At 36.4% G+C, this 21465-nt stretch overlaps 2 protein-coding genes and 1 non-coding gene across 7 annotated transcripts in view; all 3 read left to right on the top strand.

Moving 5' to 3' along the window:
- Positions 1 to 19697, top strand: part of haus6 (HAUS augmin-like complex, subunit 6) — a 30224-nt gene extending 10527 nt beyond the window's left edge. For 2 of the 4 annotated variants that reach the window (XM_058781115.1, XM_058781119.1), the window contains 12 exons: positions 13059 to 13203; positions 14501 to 14563; positions 14672 to 14726; positions 14816 to 14989; positions 15146 to 15339; positions 15755 to 15884; positions 16860 to 16962; positions 17057 to 17150; positions 17271 to 17424; positions 18153 to 18251; positions 18521 to 18647; positions 18770 to 19696. In XM_058781115.1, coding sequence (XP_058637098.1) covers positions 13059 to 13203; positions 14501 to 14563; positions 14672 to 14726; positions 14816 to 14989; positions 15146 to 15339; positions 15755 to 15884; positions 16860 to 16962; positions 17057 to 17150; positions 17271 to 17424; positions 18153 to 18251; positions 18521 to 18647; positions 18770 to 19446 — 2015 coding nt within the window. In that variant the 3' untranslated portion in view covers positions 19447 to 19696. Of the gene's footprint in view, positions 1 to 13058; positions 13204 to 14500; positions 14564 to 14671; positions 14727 to 14815; positions 14990 to 15145; positions 15340 to 15754; positions 15885 to 16859; positions 16963 to 17056; positions 17151 to 17270; positions 17425 to 18152; positions 18252 to 18520; positions 18648 to 18769 lie in introns of all 4 variants that reach the window. The other 2 variants (XM_058781116.1, XM_058781117.1) reach the window with 2 other exon arrangements.
- On the top strand, positions 18324 to 18454 carry LOC131545094 (small Cajal body-specific RNA 8). Its single transcript, XR_009272332.1, has one exon. It is a non-coding gene; the product is annotated as a small Cajal body-specific RNA 8 (non-coding RNA).
- A 212-nt stretch (positions 19698 to 19909) lies between the features above and the next one.
- dennd4c (DENN/MADD domain containing 4C) overlaps positions 19910 to 21465 on the top strand; it is a 94929-nt gene continuing 93373 nt past the window's right edge. For both annotated transcript variants that reach the window (XM_058780757.1, XM_058780756.1), the window contains exon 1: positions 19910 to 20164. The gene's annotated coding sequence lies outside the window, so the exon portion shown is untranslated. The remainder of the gene's footprint in view (positions 20165 to 21465) is intronic.

Raw genomic sequence — 21465 nt, 5'->3', positions numbered from 1 at the left:
TTTTTTATTTAAAACATTAATGTCCACATGAATCTATGAATTTAATTGCACTCATGCCACCTCTGAGCCTCATATGATAGGTAACTTATTTGTCTTATTCTACTTCTTATTATATTGTTTTAAATAGAAATGTTAAAAAGCTTATAACCATACATTTTTGAATTTGACACAGATGAAAATGATGCCATTGCAAAGGTAAAAAGAAAATACCCCTGCAAGTCACTTTAAGGAGTCAGATGTCTCGTATTAGGAATGCAAATTTTTGATCAGAATTTGATTATTGATCAGAAGGTGCTCCTAATTTTTTTTAATTAGGAGGACAAGCGCTACTAAAAAGAAAAGTAAGCACAGAGCCATGTGTAACATATTAGATCCATGCATGAGGTCTTAAAGAGACAGCAGCCTAAATAAACCTGCTGCTATCTTTCATTATACAGTGAAAACTATCCAATGTTATTTTACAGTTGAATAGATTATAGTAAGATTATAGAAAAAAATTAAGTACTGATAAATTTAATTTGTATCTTGTTTTTGTTTGTGCTATTGATTGTAATTAATTTATTTGTTCTTTATTATTTACCATTTACTTGTTTTGTTTTTTTTAATTCATATAAAAAATTAAAGTTTTGTGACATTTGAAGTATCTATATAGAATTTGTGCGCTAAAGTTAAACAGAAAGACATTGTGTCGACACATGAGAAATTTTTTCGATAAATGGCATTTCCATCAGCTATATCGTTAAAAATTGAAGCATTACATTTTTTTTTTTTCACAAATAAATCCTTGGAAGAAAATCTGATTATAGTTATGGGTTTTTCTTTTTTCCCTCTGCATTGAAAATGAAATGGCATCAAATGAAGAGCCAGCTGGCTGTAATTTATCTACTACTTTTTATTTTTTTTTTTTATAACTAAGATATGGGTTTGAACTGATTTAGAGCTGCACTGCTGGTAGTCAAGTAGGGCTGCAACAACGAATCGATTAAATCGATAAAATCGATTACTAAAAGCGTTGGCAACTAATTTCATAATCGATTCGTTGTGTCGCGACGCCGGAGACGCTTGATTATTAAAAATAAAAACTTTAGTTGAGCGGAGCGGAGTGAACACACTCGGTCTCTCTCGCGCACGGATGGTAGCAGAGTTTGGCGCCTCATAAATAAAAAAAAAAAAAGTAAAAAAAAAACAAAAAAAAAACGAGCGGAGGTAGAGGAAAAATACATGGCGGAGGCAGAGAAATCCGTGCGACCCAAGTCATCCAAGGTGTGGGAGCAGGGCGGCGTTATGATGGCAGAGTATGGCAGTTGCCATACCCTAGCCCAGTCAGGTGCTGTGAAAAATTATCCAAACTTGAGTCGCTTATAATTCGTTTTATTATTTTAAATCAGAGAGTTTTAAAAATAGTAAACCAATGATAAGCATTAAAATAACTCGTCAGTAAAACTTCGTAACGCCATTGGATCATCGAGCTCTCAGCGAGACCTCGTAACTTCACCCGCCTCCGCTCAGATTGACGCGCGCACAGCCTGGAGAAGATGAGATCTCTGCTTTTTCGCAATGCAAGGGTGAATAAATAATTGGTGTTTGAATAGTACAGCGTTTTCTTTACTCAAACACTATGTCAGTAAAGGATAATGTTTTTGTGTGTTTGAAGAGTGGAGAAGAATTAGTTATTTGCTGTCTATATACGTTTTAAATATCCTGTGCGTTATGTGCATAAGCGCTTAATTTGAGATTTTGGCCAAGTGTATTAAACGACAAGAAAAAACACTTGCTGCTTCAGATAACAGTTACAGCCGTTCTAATGACAAACAAAACACTCCATCTCCGTCATTCTCTGGTCAAAAACATTATTAACTCCATTGAGCTTGATTTTCATATAATGTTAAGTGCAAGTGTCTGATACAATACCAACGCTAACGACGCAGTGTTGTTAAATTATTTAATTTTTTGCACTCCCCCCCCCCCAAAAAGTCTATATATTTGGCAGATGTAAAGCATACATGTGTATGTTTTTTGTGTTAGTCCATTTTTATTTTATTTTATTATTATTATAACAGCTCAGGGATGTTCAAGGAGCAACATGTTTGTGCACTTTCTAAAGATTTTAGTTCTGTTTTTGAATAAAGGGTTGGAAGTGAATGCTTTTCTTTTTTTTCTTTTTTTAATCCGATTCATCGATTAATCGAAAAAATAATCGACAGATTAATCGATTATTAAAATAATCGTTAGTCGCAGCCCTATAGTCAAGTCTTTCTTTCTTTCTTTCTTTCTTTCTAAATAAAGCACTTTCACACAACTACCAGTTGATCCAAAGTGCTGTACAATACAGATAAAATAAAACAGATAAGAGACAACAGAACATCAAAACACAGCATAACAATACAATTGACATGGCTAGACTAAAGCTATTGACAGAAGATGTTTTTTCAGCCAGCATTTAAATGCAGGCAAAGAGGGCGCAGCTCTGATAGAAGCTGGTAATTTGTTCCATAGACTAGGACCAGCAACAGCGAAAGCTCGATCACCTCTGCAATGGAACCTAGATCTAGGAACAGAGAGGAGGCCAAGATTACTTTATCTTAGGGACCTATTTGGTTTATAATTAGAGATTGCCTCTGAGAGATATGATGGAGCTTGGTTTTGCAGAGATTTAAAAACAAAAGTTAAAATTTTAAAAGTAATTCTAGATTTGACTGGTAACCAGTTTAGGGAAATAAGAGTGGGTGAGATGTGGTCGAACCTTCGTCTGCCTGTAATCAATCTTGCAGCAGCATTTTGGACCATCTGCAAATGCATTATAGAAGACTGACTTATACCATACCATAGTATAGTGAGTTACAGTAATCTAAACGAGATAGAACAAACAAGTGGATAATCTGTTCAAACTGTTTTACAGAAAGTAAAGATTTGATTTTTGATAAACGCCGTAAGTGAAAGACTTGATTTGATCACTGCACTAATTTGTTTCTCAAAACCCAGGTTGCAATCAAAAAGAACACCAAGATTTTTAGCACAGGGTGTAAAGTAGGAAGAGAGATGACCAAATTGAAGTGCATAGTCTTCATATGACTTTGAACCAAACAAAATGATTTTGGTTTTGCTCTCGTTTAACACTAAAAGATTCTGCTTTAACCATATTTGTAATTAGTTTAGACAATTTAACAGAGGTCCTAAGCATTCTTTACTTTTATGCTGCAAGGGAAAGTACAGCTGAGTATCATCCGCATAAAGACGGAAGGACACTCCATATTTCTCAAAGATAGCACCCATTGGCAGCATGAATATAGAGAATAAAACTGGAGCAAGAATTGAGCCCTGTGGCACCCCCACAAGCAAGTGGGTGTGAGGACGAACTATGTTGGCCAATAGAAACACTAAAGCTTCTGTTAGTTAAAGATTGAAACCATTTCAATACCTTTCCCTGCAACCCAACACAGCTCTCCAGCCTGGAAAGTCTAGAAGCACCAAAGCCACGGCATTCCCTTTATCTGTTTCTAGTAAAATATCATTTACAACTTTTAAAAGTGCAGTTTCAGTGCTGTGTTGAGACTTAAAACCTGATTGGAATTTTTCAAGAATATTATTTGACATCAAATGGGACTGCAGCTGGGTCAACACAATTTTCTCAAGAATCTTAGAAAGAAATGGCAAGTTTGATATAGGCCTAAAATTAATGAAATTTGAAGAATCAAGATTGGGCCTTTTTAATAATGGAGTTACTATAGCTGTTTTTAGGCAGTCAGGAACAATCCAAGTAATTAGACTAGTGTTAAAAACAGTTAAAAGATCATGTCCAACGGTATTGAAAATCTGTTTTAGAAATCTAGATGGAATGATATCTTGAGAAGATGAAGTCGATCTTAGACGTTCAACAATGCCTTTACAGGATTCAAAGGAAACAGGCTGAAAATCGTTCCACAGCATTGGACCACTTGATCTCTCAGGTTGAACAGAGTTCCACAAGGGCAGGTTAGATCTTAATTGAACGGTTTTCTCATTAAAAAATGTACAGAATTTTTCACACAGTAATACGGAAGCATCAGGAAAAATGTTGACAGGGGGACTGAACACAGAATCAATAACAGAGAAAAGGGTTTTAGGTCTGTGTAAATTGTCACCAATAAACTCAGATAGATATTTGGACTTGGCGGCCTTGACAGCTCTCTGATACACGTATAGGTAGTCTCTCCACATTTCATATGAGACCTGTAACTTATCCTTACACCATTTTCTCTCTGCTCTTCTGCAAGCCTTTCTGAGCAAACGAGTTACATCATTAAGCCATGGCTGGGGTTTAGTAACAATACGTTTGGGTTTTAACGGAGCAATAAGATTCAGAGTAGACAAACATTTTTGATTGAAGAAATCAAAAAGTCTGTTCACATCCTGCACAGGAGAGGACAGTTCAGGCACAGGTGGATCAGTTATTGCATAAGAGGCCGCAAATCTCTCACATGACTGAGTGGAGAAATAACGATTCAAACTGGTGGAGGGCTGCAGTGATGGTTGACTTTCTACAACTTTCTCCCATCTCCCGACTGCATCTCTGGAGCTCAGCCACAGTGATCTTTGGGTTGTTCTTTACCTCTCTCACCAAGGCTCTTCTCCCCCGATAGCTCAGTTTGGCCGGACGGCCAGCTCTAGGAAGGGTTCTGGTCGTCCCAAATGTCTTCCATTTTAAGGATTATGGAGGCCACTGTGCTCTTAGGAACCTTAAGTGCAGCAGAAATTGTTTTGTAACCTTGGCCAGATCTGTGCCTTGCCACAATTCTGTCTCTGAGCTCTTCAGGCAGTTCCTTTGACCTCATGATTCTCATTTGCTCTGACATGCACTGTGAGCTGTAAAGTCTTATATAGACAGGTGTGTGGCTTTCCTAATCAAGTCCAATCAGTATAATCAAACACAGCTGGACTCAAATGAAGGTGTAGAACCATCTCAAGGATGATCAGAAGAAATGGACAGCACCTGAGTTAAATATATGAGTGTCACAGCAAAGGGTCTGAATACTTGGGACCATGTGATATTTCAGTTTTTCTTTTTTAATAAATCTGTAAAAATGTCAACAATTCTGTGTTTTTCTGTCAATATGGGGTGTTGTGTGTACATTGAGGAAAAAAAATGAACTTAAATGATTTTAGCAAATGGCTGCAATATAACAAAGAGTGAAACATTTAAGGGGGTCTGAATACTTTCCGTACCCACTGTATATTGAAAATAGGACCTAGGACAGATCCTTGTGGTACTCCATACTTTACTGGTGATAATTGAGACGACTCCCAATTTAAATAAACAAAATGGTAGCGATCTGACAGGTAGGATCTAAACCATTTTAAAGCCTGCCCTTGAATACCCGTATAGTTTTGTAATCGATCTATGAGTATGTCATGATCTATAGTGTCGAACGCAGCACTAAGATCAAGTAAAACTAGCAATGAGATGCAGCCTTGGTCTGACGCAAGAAGCAAGTCATTTGTAATTTTAACAAGTGCAGTTTCTGTGTGGTAAAACAAGCTCCTTGACTACTGATTATGTTCTTAAGTTTCTTCTTGAATCCATGGAAAGTAATAGAAACACTTAAATAACACATAAATATCAGGTATGATTTACTTGTTTCACTTGCTGAACAGAATCTGTTGCAGGAATGACTCAGTCTGTTCACATCTCTGTGATTAGATCAGTGTGCACAATAATGTGTCTTTGACCTTCATTATGAATGTTTTGATTATACTGTGTTGTAAATAAAATACAAATCATTTAAAAAAAAACTTTTTTTTTTCTTTTTTTTTCAATCTCCTCACATTCTCTCTTACCTGCCTCAAAGTACAGTCACACTGATGGGCCATTAGGGGAGGGCCCTTTGTCTCTTTGGTGAGAAGCACTTAATATTCAAGGCCATTGCCACTCCCTCACAAATAGGCTTTCGATAACAAATCTTTTAAAAGTTTAAATCAATATATTGTTTTCTGTGAGTAAGCAGAATGATTTTCACACAATTTTGAAGTAAATATTCTAGCCTACAAGACTGATTACTCAAAGGTCTTACTCAGAACTTTTTAGTGTGAGTTTTATGGCCTTATTTCAGCTACATATTTTTTTCCCCCAAAACTTACTAACCATGCATAATTTTTTTTTATCTAAAAAATGCAAACATGTACATCCATCTTGGTCACACATTATTGTAGCACAGTTTGTGCTGAATACATGTTGGTCAATAGTATGTTTTAAGTAGCTGAAATGAGCACAAATATCAGGGCATGTGAAAACAGCTCTGGGGCCCCAAAATTACCTCAGACCCCAGAGGGTTAAAAGCCTGTCTATAGCTGGACATGCTGTTTTTCCACGCAACTCTAAAAACTTCCAAGTTCGATTTTCTCCATTTGCGCTCAAGATTACGAGTTTCTTTCTTGAGAGAATGGGTATAACTGTTGTACCATGGCACAATACATTTTTCTATATACATCCTAACAGGATGGCATCTAGTGTTTCTTGTCTCAGCCGTTTGTTAGCTCTTTCAGTAGCTGTGGTCTACTAAAAGACTCAAAGGCATCAGGTGGAGAGTGGAGAGAAAAAAAGAAGCGGGTCTTTAGGAAGTTTTATCCATCCACAGGCATCTTCCCATTCTTTTCTCCTCTTCTTATCGCTAGGAAAGCAGTGAAGTCTTACATTGCTTCTCTTGTTGCCCTTCGACTGAAAATTACAACCAAAAACCACACAATGTGGTATCATATCAGTATTTTATTTTCTGAGTTGTATATTGAGTTGTTGTAGTAAACCGCACCAGTTGCTCACCGAGTGCAACCATTTGACGTCATCGATGCAGAATGTACTGTGCACATAAAATAATGGGGCCCCTCATAGTCCAAAAAACGATGTGTTTTTTTTTTTTTGCTTTTTTAAATAACACAAATTTTCATGGGTTTTCTACTACATATTTAAATAAGAGACATCATTTACGTTATATTAAGCTATACATGTCTTAATACCCGGGGATCCCTTCTACAGGTTGAACACCACAGTGTTGTTGTCTTTTCTTACTAGAACATGTCTAGCCTTTAACTGATGTCGATCTTTTGAGCCGGTTCTCAGGAAGTTCTCAGGTTCATAAAATCGAACTGTATCGAACTTTAGTTCCGGGTTGATGGCACAAGACGCATGATTACGATGACTACTGGGTCATTCCGTGTCAACTCAACCAGAGGCTGCTCGATTATGACAAAAATCATAATCGCAATTATTTTGGTCAATATTGTAATCACGATTATTAGTGGGCCATTTGACCAAAACTTTATATGAGAGATTTATTTAAAGATATATATATATATATATATATATATATATATATATATATATATATATATATATATATATATATATATATATATATATATATATATATATATATATATATACTCATTGCCAAAAATATCGGCACCCTTGGTAAATATGATCAAAGGCTGTGAAAATTAATCTGTATTGTTGATCCTTTTGATCTTTTATTAAAAAAATTCACAAAAATCTAACCATTGGATAAGAATTTAAAATTGAGGGAAATATTATTATGAAATAAATGTTTTTCTTTAATACACATTGGCCACAATTAACGTCACCCTTTTATTCAATACTTTTTGAAACCTCCATTTGCCAGTTTAACAGCTCTAAATTTTCTCCTATAATGCTTGATGAGGTTAGAGAACACCTGACAAGAGATCAGAGACCATTCCTTCATCCAGAATCACTCCAGACCCTTTAGATTCCCAGCTCCATGTTGGTGGTGCTTCTCTTCAGTTCACCCCACTCATTTTCTATAGGGTTCAGGTCAGATGACTGGAATGGCCACAGCAGAAGCTTGGTTTTGTGCTCAGTGACCCATTTTGTGTTGTTTTTGAGGTTTGTGTTTGGATTATTGTACGGTTGGAAGATCCAAACATGGCCCATTATAAGATTTCTAACAGAGTCAGTCACTTATTGATTTTTTTATCTGTTGGTATTTGATAGAATCCATGATGCCATATGTCTAAACAAGATGTCCAGGACCTCCAGCAGAAATATAGGCCCACAACATCAAAAATACAGCCGTATATTTTATTGTACACATGGGGTACTTTTTATCCCTGTGTTCACCAAACCCATCTTGAGTGTTTGCTGCTAAAAAGCTCATTTTTTAGTTTCATCTGACCATAGAAGCCAGTCCCATTTGAAGTTCCAGTCGTGTCTGATAACTGAATATGCTGGAGTATGTTTTTGGATGAGCTAGGAGAATTTTTCTTGAAACCCTCCCAAACAACATGTGGTGATGTAAGTGCTGTTTGACCTTTTTTTTTTTTTAAAGGTTTTCTGACCCCGAGACTCAACTATTTTCTGCAATTCTCCAGCTGTGGTCCTTGGAGAGTCTTTAGCCACTCAAACTCTCCTTCTCACTGTGCATTAGGATGATATAGACACACGTCCTCTTCCAGGCAGTTTCGTAACATTTTATGTTGATTGGAAATTCTTAATTATTGACCTGATGGTGGAAATGGGAATTTTCACTGCTCTAGCTCTTTTCTTAAAGCCACTTCACTAGCTCCATTATCTTTTGCTGCACATCAGAAATATATTCTTTGTTTTTTCTCATTGTGATGGATGATTAATGGAATTTGGGCTTCCCTGCTTTTTATATTTCTGTGAAACAGGAAGCCATGGCTGGATAATTTCATGTTCATAATCACCCTGGAATACTCAAAATTGTGAATATGAATGGGAATATACTAAAGAGATATTTTACTCATGTATTTCTAGGGGTGACAATTGTGTCCAATGTGTATTTAAGAAAAACTATATCTATAATAGATAGAGATAGAGATAGAGATATAGAGATAGAGAGATAGAGAGAGAGATATATTGATATAGATAGATAGATAGATAAAAAGACAGACAAAGATAACTTGCGCTGTTCCTCGGGTGGATTTCTGTGGATGCGCTCAGAGACGGAACAGATTATTAGTGATTATTCACGTAAACCCTCGTTGGATATGTAATAAATGAACGTAAAGAGTTGAGAATGAAAATACTTGTGTAACGGTAAATTGATCCGTGCGGCTCTTAAAATGACAGCGGGCTAATATTCCTGCTGCCGACTGTGTGCTTCATATTAATCAAGCAACAAAAGACAAATTCAAAATCACTCACTGCTGTTGACTGAAGGACTTTTGTAGCTTTAATAAGAAACAAAGGAAGTTTAATTCTTACAGTGAAGACAGTGATGTTTTATTTCACATTAGGTTATTCAATTTCTCTAGTAGGCTGTTAACTGAATACTTTAGACTTGCATTTAAAAAAAAAAAAAAAAAACTTAAAGCACAGTTTGTTTCAGTTGTATGTTGTTGTTTGTTTGTTTGTTTTTTTTTTTTTTTTTTCTTTTCATTCTATTGTATTCCTTCTGCTTTTTTTATTACTGGCAGTTTAATTATTTTCAATAATTGAAGACTTTTTTTTTTTTTTTTACTAATATTAGTTACTCTAGTATTTTGCTGTGGTATTGAGAATTGTGACATTTCGCTGGTTTCTAAAATGTAGATGTCATAGCAACCTTATTTACAGAAAATATATCACTATATATATTTTATATATATCACTATCTTTAAATAAATCTTTTATATAAAGTTTTGGTCATATGGCCCATTAATAATGGTTTTAAATAATCGCGATTACAATATTGCCCAAAATAATCGTGATTTATGATTTTTGTCATAATCGAGCAGCCCTAGCTGTCAGGGACATCACCAGTCACCAGTTTCTTTAGAAAACAATAATTAACATCAACTATTAGGCATGTCTAGATATTTGATATCTGGACATGCGTAGTAGTTAATGTCATGATGAGTAGTACAATTATGGGTACTGTTTTCATCATAGATTAGATGAAATAACTGCTGAATGATGTAAAACAAATAGTCTAACACACAGAGTACAGTGCAAGATGAGAGGGAGAAACGCTGGCTACTCGGCATACATGAGAATAATACTCTTTAATACTCGTAATCTTTGCTCCGCAGTGTTTTTTTTTTTGTTGTTTTTTTTAAATAGACGTGTGGCATAAGAACAGTGTTAATTGCATGAGTCTTACACTGAATGCATGAGTTGGCAGCCTTGCGTCAAGTGATGACATAAGTATTATCAGGGTGGCCGCGGGTCCTTAAAAAGTCTTAAAATGTATTAAATAAAGTTTTGCTTAAAAAAGGCCTTAAAAAGTCTTAATGTCTTAAATTCAGATTCAGTGGGTCTTAAATATCTTCGGTCTCATTACCGCAAGTTTCACCAGTCTGACGAACCCAGTGACTTCAGTTTTACAATCATTGGACAGACGGAAGATTCCCCCTGTATCTTTGCGGTAGCAGAATGCAGGTCGAATACCACCAGCTCGCTGACAAGCCTCCTAGCTGCTTTAAATGGGTTAATGCAAGTTTACTGAAAAATGAAATCAAATGAGCTTAACGGCAAACATAAAGAAACTCACAGAACAAACATACTGAGGTAAAAATTCTAAATGTTTAGTTTAGGGCTGCAACTAACGATTATTTTAATAATCGATTAATCTGTCGATTATTTTTTCGATTAATCGATGAATCGGATTTTTAAAAAAAAGAACAAAGAAAAGCATTCATTTCCAACCCTTTATTCAAAAACAGAACTAAAATCTTTAGAAAGTGCACCATCATGTTGCTCCTTGAACATCCCTGAGCTGTTATAATAATAATAAAATAAAATAAAAATGGACTATATAACTTTAGTATATAACTTCAGGTTATATAACTTTGATTGTAGCTATATGGGCGCTTAGTTTTTTCTTGTTGTTTAATACACTTGGCCAAAATCTCAAATTAAGCGCTTATGCACATAATGCACAGGATATTTAAAACGTATATAGACAGCAAATAACTAATTCTTCTCCACTCTTCAAACACACAAAAACATTATCCTTTACTGACATAGTGTTTGAGTAAAGAAAACGCTGTACTATTCAAACACCAATTATTTATTCACCCTTGCATTGCGAAAAAGCAGAGATCTCATCTTCTCCAGGCTGTGCGCGGCGCGTCAATCTGAACGGAGGCGGGGTGAAGTTACCAGGTCTCGCTGAGAGCTCGATGATCCAATGGCGTTACGAAGTTTTACTGACAAGTTATTTTAATGCTTATCATTGGTTTACTATTTTTAAAACTCTCTGATTTAAAATAATAAAAACGAATTATAAGCGACTCAAGTTTGGATAATTTTTCACAGCACCTGACTGGGCTAGGGTATGGCAACTGCCATACTCTGCCATACGCAAACGCCGCCCCTGCTCCCACACCTTGGATGACTTGGGTCGCACGGATTTCTCTGCCTCCGCCATGTATCTTTCCTCTACCTCCGCTCGTTTTTTTTGTTGTTTTTTTTTACTTTTTTTTTATTTTTTTTTATGAGGCGCCAAACTCTGCTACCATCCGTGCGCGAGAGAGACCGAGTGTGTTCACTCCGCTCCACGCTCAACTAAAGTTTTTTTTTTTTTTTTAATAATCAAACGTCTCGCGTCGCGCGACACAACGAAACGATTATGAAATTCGTTGCCAACGCTTTTAGTAATCGATTTTTATCGATTTAATCGATTCGTTGTTGCAGCCCTAGTTTAGTTTATTTATAACATGATGATGATGATGATAACATACCATGACAATGGGACTATTTTGCAAAATATTTTCATGATTGCAAATGTTACATTGATTTTGGCTCAAGAAACAAGTATTAGTTAAGTAGTTACTTAAATTTTAGACAGAATATTGACTGTTTTGTTCTATTTCACCAACGAAAATAGTTCCAAACAAAGATCAGAAGTATTGCACATTCTCCAAGCAGCACTCGCATTTTTGTTCCTGAATGATTCAGTGTTTTGAATGAATGTTGAATAAATAAGTGAATTACCGCCACCTACTGGTGGTTTAGTTAGTTTAAAAGTATGCATTTTTCCACCAACATTTCTTATTTGTATATTAAATTATTTTTATTTAAAACATTAATCTCATAACATTTTTTATTGCGGTTGTAAATTTGTAGTGCAAATGATTTAATTTGATTGCTAACAGCCCTGTTGTGTATATTAAAGTTCCTCATCAGTTGTAAGAATTTGACATGAAAGATGACGCATACATTTAATAAGGTTAAAAAAGATTGGACTTTATGGAGGTAAATAACAACCTGGGGTAAATATTAAAAACATGCAGATTTAAATATGTAAATGCTGAATAGAAAACTGATGAAAATATTGCTTCATTTACACCAAAAATATTGCTGATGTGGAGCTTTTGAGGGATATTTTGTATGGGATATTGTCTTCAGATATGAAAAGTTCTCTGTATATCGTAATAATAAATAGCATTTTTGACAGCGATGATATTTTGTTTTCTTTTTAAATTTAAAAACACATTAAATATTACATTTACGTATGTAATATAATGTGTATTTCCTTCACAGGTTTGGTCTTAAATTTTACATATGGTGGTATTAAAAAGGTCTTAAAAAGTCTTAAATCCAACTTGTTCATATCTGTAGACACCCTGATTATGCTAATATAGAAACATGGACAAGATGTGTTTTTATTTTTTTTTTGGAAAGTGTATTATATTGTTAAAATTGGAGTATATTGTCAAATTGGATCCCTTAAGCAATTTATAGGGCTCCCCGTCTCCAGAAAGCCAGACCAGTACTTATTCTGGTCTTATTTATCTCTTTTTGTCAAGTGTTTTTTTTTTAAATTTTTTTTTTTCCCTCTTTCTTTTCTTTTCTTTGAAAATTTGCCTTCAGCAGAAAGCTCTGTACTGCACTCCACCATCTCCCTTTTACAGATTACTTACTCACTCTCACAGTCTCCTTATAAATGCGGGGAGGGCCAAAAATTTCAAAAGGAATATTTTCTCACATTAAATGTGTAGCCTTGTATATTGTCAAGCTTTTTTTTGTATTCCTTGGGGATTAAATTGCCATGTTGAGGGTATTTTAATTGATATAATTGTTTTATATTTGTCACATTAACAATTAGATGACACTTGGGTCCCTGAGGCTGCTGCAGTGCCAGTGAGTTCCAAGGAGCTGGACCTGAAAAGATTTCACCTGGTGAAGAGACAATTCCAGAGAGTGACTGTAGGGCAGGACTTTCTCATTCAAGACTACCAGAAAAGAGCTAAGTGAGTGGCTGCAATCTTTCCTTTTTACTAGGAATTTTTGCACCGGAGGAACCTTTTCATAGTTCCTAGAACTATTGGCGGAAGTACCCTCTTTTTGGCATGTTCGCACCGCAGGAACTAGGAATGGTTTTAGTTCTAGGAACTCCGTTTGGATTAACTAAATTATCTCCTACTTCAGAGTAATGTCTAAAATGGTTCAATAGGAACTACCAGTGACATAAGTGTACACTGATTGGGCAAATGCATACGAAACACCGGCAACCCAGCATTTTTAAAAAGCCATGTAAAAATATTTACACCATGGAAAACAGCGATAACCTGTTGTCTGCAGTGTTGTTCTTTTCTCAGCCTCGATATGTAACACTGCAAGTTGTCATTGGTGATTTAGTCTCTTAGCCCAACTTTTTGATCTTTCAGTCACGTAAATTCTGTATTTACATTCCATCTCCATTATCACGAAAACAGCTCCGATCATGGTGTCCTCCATTCACCAGTTGTTGACGTATGTAAATGCCACGCATAAAGGCTTTGCTGTTGGCCGCTTCAAGCTCCTGGTGCCGGTGCAAATGCAACCGGCAAAACAGCCTGAGGGAGAAATTGGTTCTCTACGAACCACCCTGCTGGTTAGTTCCTAGAACTACGCGGTGCGAAAGCCCCTACTGTTTCAGAGGCACTGTAGATCTTTTGAATCATTGTTACATCATAGAAAGTATTATTTGCATCTTATATTTACAGCATTTACTTTATTTACTTCACTTTCATAGATTCACTCAATACTGCATAGGTAGCTGACGATATGGAAACACCCTCATGTGTGTTGATTTGTCTGAAGCTCGTATAGAAACACCGTAATTAATTGGCTGATGGTACTAATGCCACCTCTCAAAGCATTGTCATCGCCATCTTCAAATTTCTTACTTTTCAGGAAGCAATTTTTGTGGTGTAAAATTATTATTATTATTATTATATATATATTTTTTTTCATATGGTGATTTATTTGGTCTTATCCAAGCAATTTACGCCAACTGCACAAGCCAGTGGCTTTGGTTGCTGTCTCAAGGGGCTTGCGGTCACAAAACAGTGAATATTGCATTGGGTAAGGGAGGGAGCTTCTCATCCAATGACACAACACCTCGAGAGACTTGATTCTGCTTGTTTCTATATGTCAGACAATTATCACACCTGGGGGTGTTCCTATAATGTTAGCTACTGTAGCAGCGTCTTATTCTCTACTCAGGAAAGAGTTACATATCTATGCTTTTCTTATTTTATATATTTATTTTTTTTTACCTTTCAGAGGTTTGGAGACATCTTTGAGGGACCTTGATGCAGAAAATGACAAATATGATCACTTGCTTAAGTAAATCTCTAAAATATTTTATTTGACAGCTCTGTTGAAGTGAATGGAAATTGCACAGAATATTGGTTTCATTTTCACTTCTCTTAAAACAGTGTTTCTTTTTTGCAGAGAACATGACAGTAACACAGATTTGAAGGAAGACATTCTTGCAAAAAACCGAAAGGTTTGGACCAAGTTTACTTTTCAGTTTTTCTATAACTTGTCATTTTAATCATACCTACTTGTTACATTTCTGATAATTTACATTCTCAGGTGCGAGGCTTTTGGACTGAGACAGACCGAGTCTTATCCCCCCTTGAAGTAGATCGAAAAGTGGTGGAGAGTGTGATCCATAGACAGGTAGACCAGTACATCTTGGGTGGGCAGGACTTGAGCGTGAAGATACCTGTGGTTCTGCAAGAGAGGATGGAGAAACTATCCCACCAGGTGAGAGCTATAGGCAGAAAGGGTAAAGAATTTGTTTTTTTAACATGTTAGAAAAGATATGCATTTTAATTAACATGTATTTTCTAAAAGTTTGATAGGTCAGCATGATATTTTGGTGTTGACGCATCTGACAATGAGTTCTGTCTGTGTCCATAGTCCAGTGTTGGTAGCTTGTATAAGGGAGGGCAGCCTGTCCTTGTGTGTTTGCTGGAGCTTCTAAATGAGGGATTACACATCCTAAGTGAGGAGAGAAAGAAAATTGTAGGCCCCAGTGTACAGCTTCAACACCAAGACCTCCAAGAGAATGCATTGCTCTTCAGCCACTCAAAAGAAAACCTCAAGCTTATAAGGTACCATAAATGTGAACATTAAATTGTCTTTTACATTTAGAATTTTTAAGTGTCATTTAATAAAGTTGTTTGTTAAATATTACAATAAAAGACAAAATGAAAAACAAACAAACAGAAAAACTCCTGGTTATTTCATCATAAAAACTAATTAGGTATTTAAAAAAAAATGTCGCTTATGAGTTAGACTCTGATTAATCAGCATCTGATTTAATTCATGTGTTGGCAATTTAAATCTGTGACCACACCCTCTTGGTTCACAGTCACCTGAAGTACAAAGGCATGCGAAGCAGTGAATGGACACAATGAATATGGGGGCTTATATTGGTTGTTTACCTGTTGAATGCAATATTATAGTGTTTCAGTTTAACACTTAAACTCAGGTGTTCAGAAGATACGATTTGTGATATTTTTCCAGGTGGAAACTAATCAAAGAGAATGCAGCAAAGATGAAGGTCTCTATTGGGAGGCTGGAGGAGGATTGGGAGAATAAGTGGGCAGAGTGTTTGAAAAAAACACCTCTGATCTCTCATCTTAAAGAGGATCCTGTAAGTAATAATTAATTTAAAATAATTTAGTCATTTAGCATATGCTTTTATCCAAAGAGACTTACAAATGAGGACAATGCTTCAATCAAAATCAACAAAAGAGCAATGATATGCAAGTGGTATAACACGTCTCAGTTAGCTACGTAGCAAGGTTTTTTTTTTTGTTTTTTTGTTTTTTTTATTATATAATAAATAAAAAGAAAACAATAGAAAAAGAATAGAGAATAGAAAAAGAAAAAAGAATAACAAACTAGTGTTAGAGGCCTTTTTTGCTTTTGTTAATTGTATAATAAATAAACAAAAACTAACTAGCTGGTCTAATCTTTTTTTAATTCTGTTTTTGTTTTTTTTAAAGAATATAATTAGAATAGAGAGGTCTAGAGTTAGGGTTGGGTCAAATAAAGATGGAAGATATGTGTTTTTAGCGGTAAGTGGAGTCATAACTGCTTTCGTTTGGTATTAAAAGGATAGCTCAGCCGTAAAATTAACATTCTGTCGTCATATACTCTCCCTGAAGTTGTTCCAAACCTGTATGAATTTCTCTCTTTTTCTGAAGCGAACATGGAAGATATTTTGAAGAATGTGGGTAGCCAGACATTTGATGGTAGTCACTGACCTTCATAATATGGAGAGGAAAAAAAAAAAAAAAAGTACTATGGAAGTCAGTGGCTACTTTCAGTTGAAAGAAATTCATACAGGTTTGGAACAATTTCAGGGTGGGTAAATGATGACAGCATTTTCATTTTTGGGTGAGCTATCTCTTAAATGATTTTGAATCTATGCAGTGAGTTATTTGGCTATTGAGGTTATTCAGGCCTATTTGGCCATACAGGTCACTTTGCCTTCTCTGAAACATTGCAGTGTCCAGATTATGCAAAGCAGTATCTATATAGAATTTAGACATTTAGTTTGGTGTATCTTTGTTATTGTTCTGATTTTGTTTGTATGATTGATCTGCTCTCTAACCTTTAACAGGTTTTTGACTTTGTCTCCCCAATGGCTCCTTTCTCATTTGAGCCTGCTTCTAAGGCTAGCTTTGAGGCTAGTATCATCTTACAATATCCATATAAACTACCTGGTAAGTTAGCAGCTTAGATGGTTGCATTATGTAATTTTTCTTCTGTAGATACGGTGTAATTTTTTATTTATTTTTTTTCTCCCTTATTTTTGAGAACTGCTAGAGCAGCTGTCACAAAGAAAACCAGAGAGAATGGAGGCAGACATCCATTTGGAACCAGAAGCCCACCTGGAGCCAGAAATCAAAACGTACAGCACAATTTGAGTGTTTCTAAATGGAGAAAGTCTGGGAAGATAACATTTGTTTCATGTTCATGGAAATAAGTAAATAAATAAAAGGATGTAACCACCACTTTTTTTTTTCAACAGCATTTCTGAGGAAGATGAATATAAGGGGGTCTTGCTGTCCTCTGACTGCTGCTTTTCTCCAAAACCAGTGACTTGTGACGCACCACCATGTGAAACTCCCTTGACTTGCCCGGTTAAAATTAAGTCTGTGACTCAGACACCCAGTCCAATACAGGTAGTTTTGTATTGCTAAGCTCTATACTTTCCTGCTTGTACGTCTTCATATTGGCCACATCCATGCTGGCAAAAACACTTAATCTCAGGTTGTTAATCTCAGAAGGAGAAATGTGTGTAAATTGGTAACAACATCATTGGATATTCCAGAAAGCAGGTTATGCTACATCTAGTTAAGTGTATGGAAAAGTAAACCAGTAACCTCAATTTTTACTCCAAAAACTGAGCGCTTGCAACTTATTCATGGCAGGTTATGTTTTAGAGTTAGTTTACTTCAGAGGTATTCAGTGCATACATGCCCTATTGAAGAGGCTTTGAGCATAGTTAACGGATAGTTGGTGATATGCCCTAAGAATGTAAATGACTACTTAACAAGTAGTACGAGGTGCTTCTTAGCCTCTGTTTCCATGGTGACTCCTAGATTCAGTGCCCTATTGAAAATGTGTGTTCACTGTGAACATGCCCTGAGCTATATGAGGTTACTCCTTGTTGTGTTTTGGGGTTTGTGATGTTAACTTAACCCTGCTCTCTGTAATAACCCCTGAAGTTCATGCAAATAATGGAAGGTATCCTTGCATTATACCTTACCTCTGAGGCTGAAATATACGCATGACCAGTTTACAAACATGCTCTTATCATCTATGCTACATTATTTTCAGTTTATCCTCTGGAGAGCAGTTAATTCTATTTTGATTCCATTTTTATTTTTTCTCCTTTCTCTCTTTACAGGCTTCCCACAGGAGAAATCTGCACTCTAAGATGAAGGCCTCTGTCCTAAAGAACAAGGCTGAAATTCTAGATTTGGAGTGTGACAACTTAGCAAGTCAAGTATGTGGAATTTTTACCACATATATTAAACTTGTTGTGATTTGTAGTTTTAGTGTTTTGTACAATTTGCTCCGGGAAACTGATACATGGGCAGTCCTGAGCAGTGCTCTACCCATCACAAGTTTTCCCTATATCAAACCTGCTCTCTGATGACCGGTGCGAATTGAGAGAAATCGCCACGGACAGATACGGGGCAGACAATTCGCTGTTAGTGGTTTATACAAATTCATGTGCAATGTTAAAAGGTTAATTTGCTTTTTGGTTTTCAGTTTGCAGAGGCAGTGATTATGAGTCCAGTCAATGGAAGGAGTGATGTGGACCTGGGACAGTTATTAAATGTCATATCTGATCCCTTTTCAGCAAGGAAACAGCTGTGCCGCACCCCTGAGAGCCTAAGTATAAGTCTTTTGATGACGTCTACACATTAGTATTTGAGTTATAAATGTTTAGGTCACTTTCACTGGAAATGTTGTTTGTGAATCTCAAAGGTGTCTTTAAATCAATGTAACTCTCCCTAGTCAAAGATGTGAGAAGTTCATGGAGAAAAGCTGTGGAGGAAGGCATGGCTGAGAAGAAACAAGCTACTTGGAATCAGCAAGACAGCCTCTCTTGGCTCAGATATGATATGGCTGAGGTGAATGGCCCTTGCACCAGACCAAGTCCAGAACCTTCTCTATTATTTTCAGCTACTCTTGCCCATTGCACTCCTTCTCCTGTCCAGCAGGGGTCATCCCTCCACTCAACTGTGTCATGGGACTCCTCACAAATGGAGGCTCTTAACAGCCAAAGGTCAAGTGATGTTATTAAATTCAGCATTGCTCAGGAGGAGCTCCCAGACCTCTTTGAGGATGACTTGTCATTTAACAGTGATGGTTCAGCAGAGATCCATTGTAACAAGGAGCGAGAGGAAGAATTTATCCTATCACCTGTTGAATCTGATTCTCTTGATGGAAAAACTCCCTTACTGACAGCACAGGTGTGCGTTGAGGCCTCTTTAGGTAAATGTCCTTTCAACGACTCCAACATTGAAAAGTCCCCTGTACATTCAAGGAAGAGCCCAGGTTTGAACCAGTGGACTACTGATGAGAGGCTTTTCTCTCTTGATTTGGACAAGCTTGAGAGTTTTTCCCCTCCTCCTCCTGCAGAGAAATTCACCCTGCCCAGTTTAGTGAATTTGACTCTTGATGAATACTAACATATCTTAAATGATGTTTTTTTTTTTTTACATGCTAGTATGATGCAAAATGTGTCTGCCATGAATTTCACTTGCAGCTTGATGTGCTTTTGATCAGCCTAATTAACAAGAACGTTAAAACATTTTAATGCCACTCATTTTGTCTGAACCATGTAAATTCTTATCTATACTAAACTTTAGTATGTACAAACTAATTGTTAAGAGGAAATATTGTCTGTGTTCATGTTTTGTAATAAAGAGTATTTTATTTGCAAACCCTCTTTTATATTTGGTTTTCTTTTGACTTTGTACGTTTGCATATGTCAGAAAAGCAATCAAGATCCACAAACATTGATATGCTGAGAAAAGTATAATTGTGTTGTGGGTTGGGAAACATATACCAGCCACCTGTTAAGCATGGTGCGCACTAATCTGTAGATATGGGGCGTCATGATGTGCAGAGAGGAAATGTGGAGCAGCGAGTCATTCATGGGCGGGTCCATCCGCCTCCAGCAGTCAGTCCGAGAAACCCGAGAGCGCACCAAAGTAACAAAACACAAACATGGCGCCTACTTACTGCCGTACAGATTAGCGCTGGACAGAAACAAAGTTTCCAGGAATAAACCCAACGAGCTCGCGCTGAGTGGACGTTTATTCTCGCTCGAGACGGAGTGGACGGGTTGGAAGTTGCAACTGGCCTACATGTCAACGCGTTTTCTTAGAGTGCTTTGAACAGCTGGTATGTATTGCTGCGTTTGAAGTTGCTTAATGTAGACAAACGCTTCGAGCTGTTGCATTATCTCGGGCTTGTCGTCTCGTAATGTGATATTTTCGCTGTGGTTCTCTTCAATGCGTATATATTTCCACGAGCCAGTCGACATTTGCTGATAAAACATGAATTGTCGTTTGCTTTCTGTTGCCACGAAAAGTAAGTGTACTGTGGTCGAGTTGTGTGTGAAGTTACTCGATCTCGCAAAGATGCAACAGATGCAACGAAGCTCGTTCACAGGCCACATTAGGAGGGATACTGGCTGTGTGTCAAATCTAAAGTACTATATACCTAGACAACATTTTGGGCTAAAAGTACGCGCATATGATGTTTAATAGTTTGTTCGCTAGTTTTGGAATAGATATGATTTAAAAAAAATAAAGCTAGGTGATGTTGGGTGTGTCTGCATGCAGGTAAACCTCACTAATATGGGATCCGCCTGTTTGAAGTTACAGATGACTAAGAGAAGTCACTGTTCATCCCTGTGTGTGTGTATAGAGAGAGGGGTAAAAAGTGCCAACTCGGGTCATTCGGTGACTAAAACGGAACATAAAATGTTCAAACATTTATAATGTAGGATCAATTATCTGGGGCATTTTAACGCTTTCAGTGTTAGATTTGCCTTGGTCAAGGTGTTCTGACGTGATTTTTGATTGTTTGTTGGTATTGGTTTATGGTTGCGCTCATATGGTTTGCCATTCAGTCCTCTGTAGCAGTGTTAATGTAGCATGTATGTAGCAAAATGTCTATCAATAATTGTTAAAAACCGATATTGTTAAAGCTAATGTGACATTTCAAAACGGGTAGAAATTTGTTTATTAGGTATATTTATAGAAAATTCTAGTGTCAGAACATGTTTCATATTTATGTCATGGGGGTGCGTGCTTCACATGTCAAGCAGTGGTATCAGGGTGACAAAAATACTATGCATAACATAAAACAATTTGATTATGAATAATACATGCTGTGCAGAAATGGTGACCAGTTACATAAATCTAAAATGTACATTTGTCTTCTATATGCATATATACGTGTATTTGAAACTTTTTTTTTTTTTTTAAATGAAAGAAAAGTAGGCCTACATGTTATTTGCTAACAGACCATGTGCTAATTCAAATATATAAGTTTGTTTTTTATGATATTTTATTGTGGTTGGAGAGAAAGACATGCTTATAAGAAGCTTGTGAAGGCCAGATGGTTCACATTTAGGTGACTGATCAATATTTGTAGTGACTTTGTTGTCTAGATTTACCTTGTGTCTGTGCATTATA

This window comes from Onychostoma macrolepis, chromosome 07 (assembly GCF_012432095.1).
Source record: "Onychostoma macrolepis isolate SWU-2019 chromosome 07, ASM1243209v1, whole genome shotgun sequence".
In the NCBI taxonomy this organism is placed as follows: Eukaryota; Metazoa; Chordata; class Actinopteri; order Cypriniformes; family Cyprinidae; genus Onychostoma; species Onychostoma macrolepis.
The sequence above is the reverse complement of the archived record's forward strand: the minus strand, read 5'-3'. Positions and strand labels throughout refer to the sequence as shown.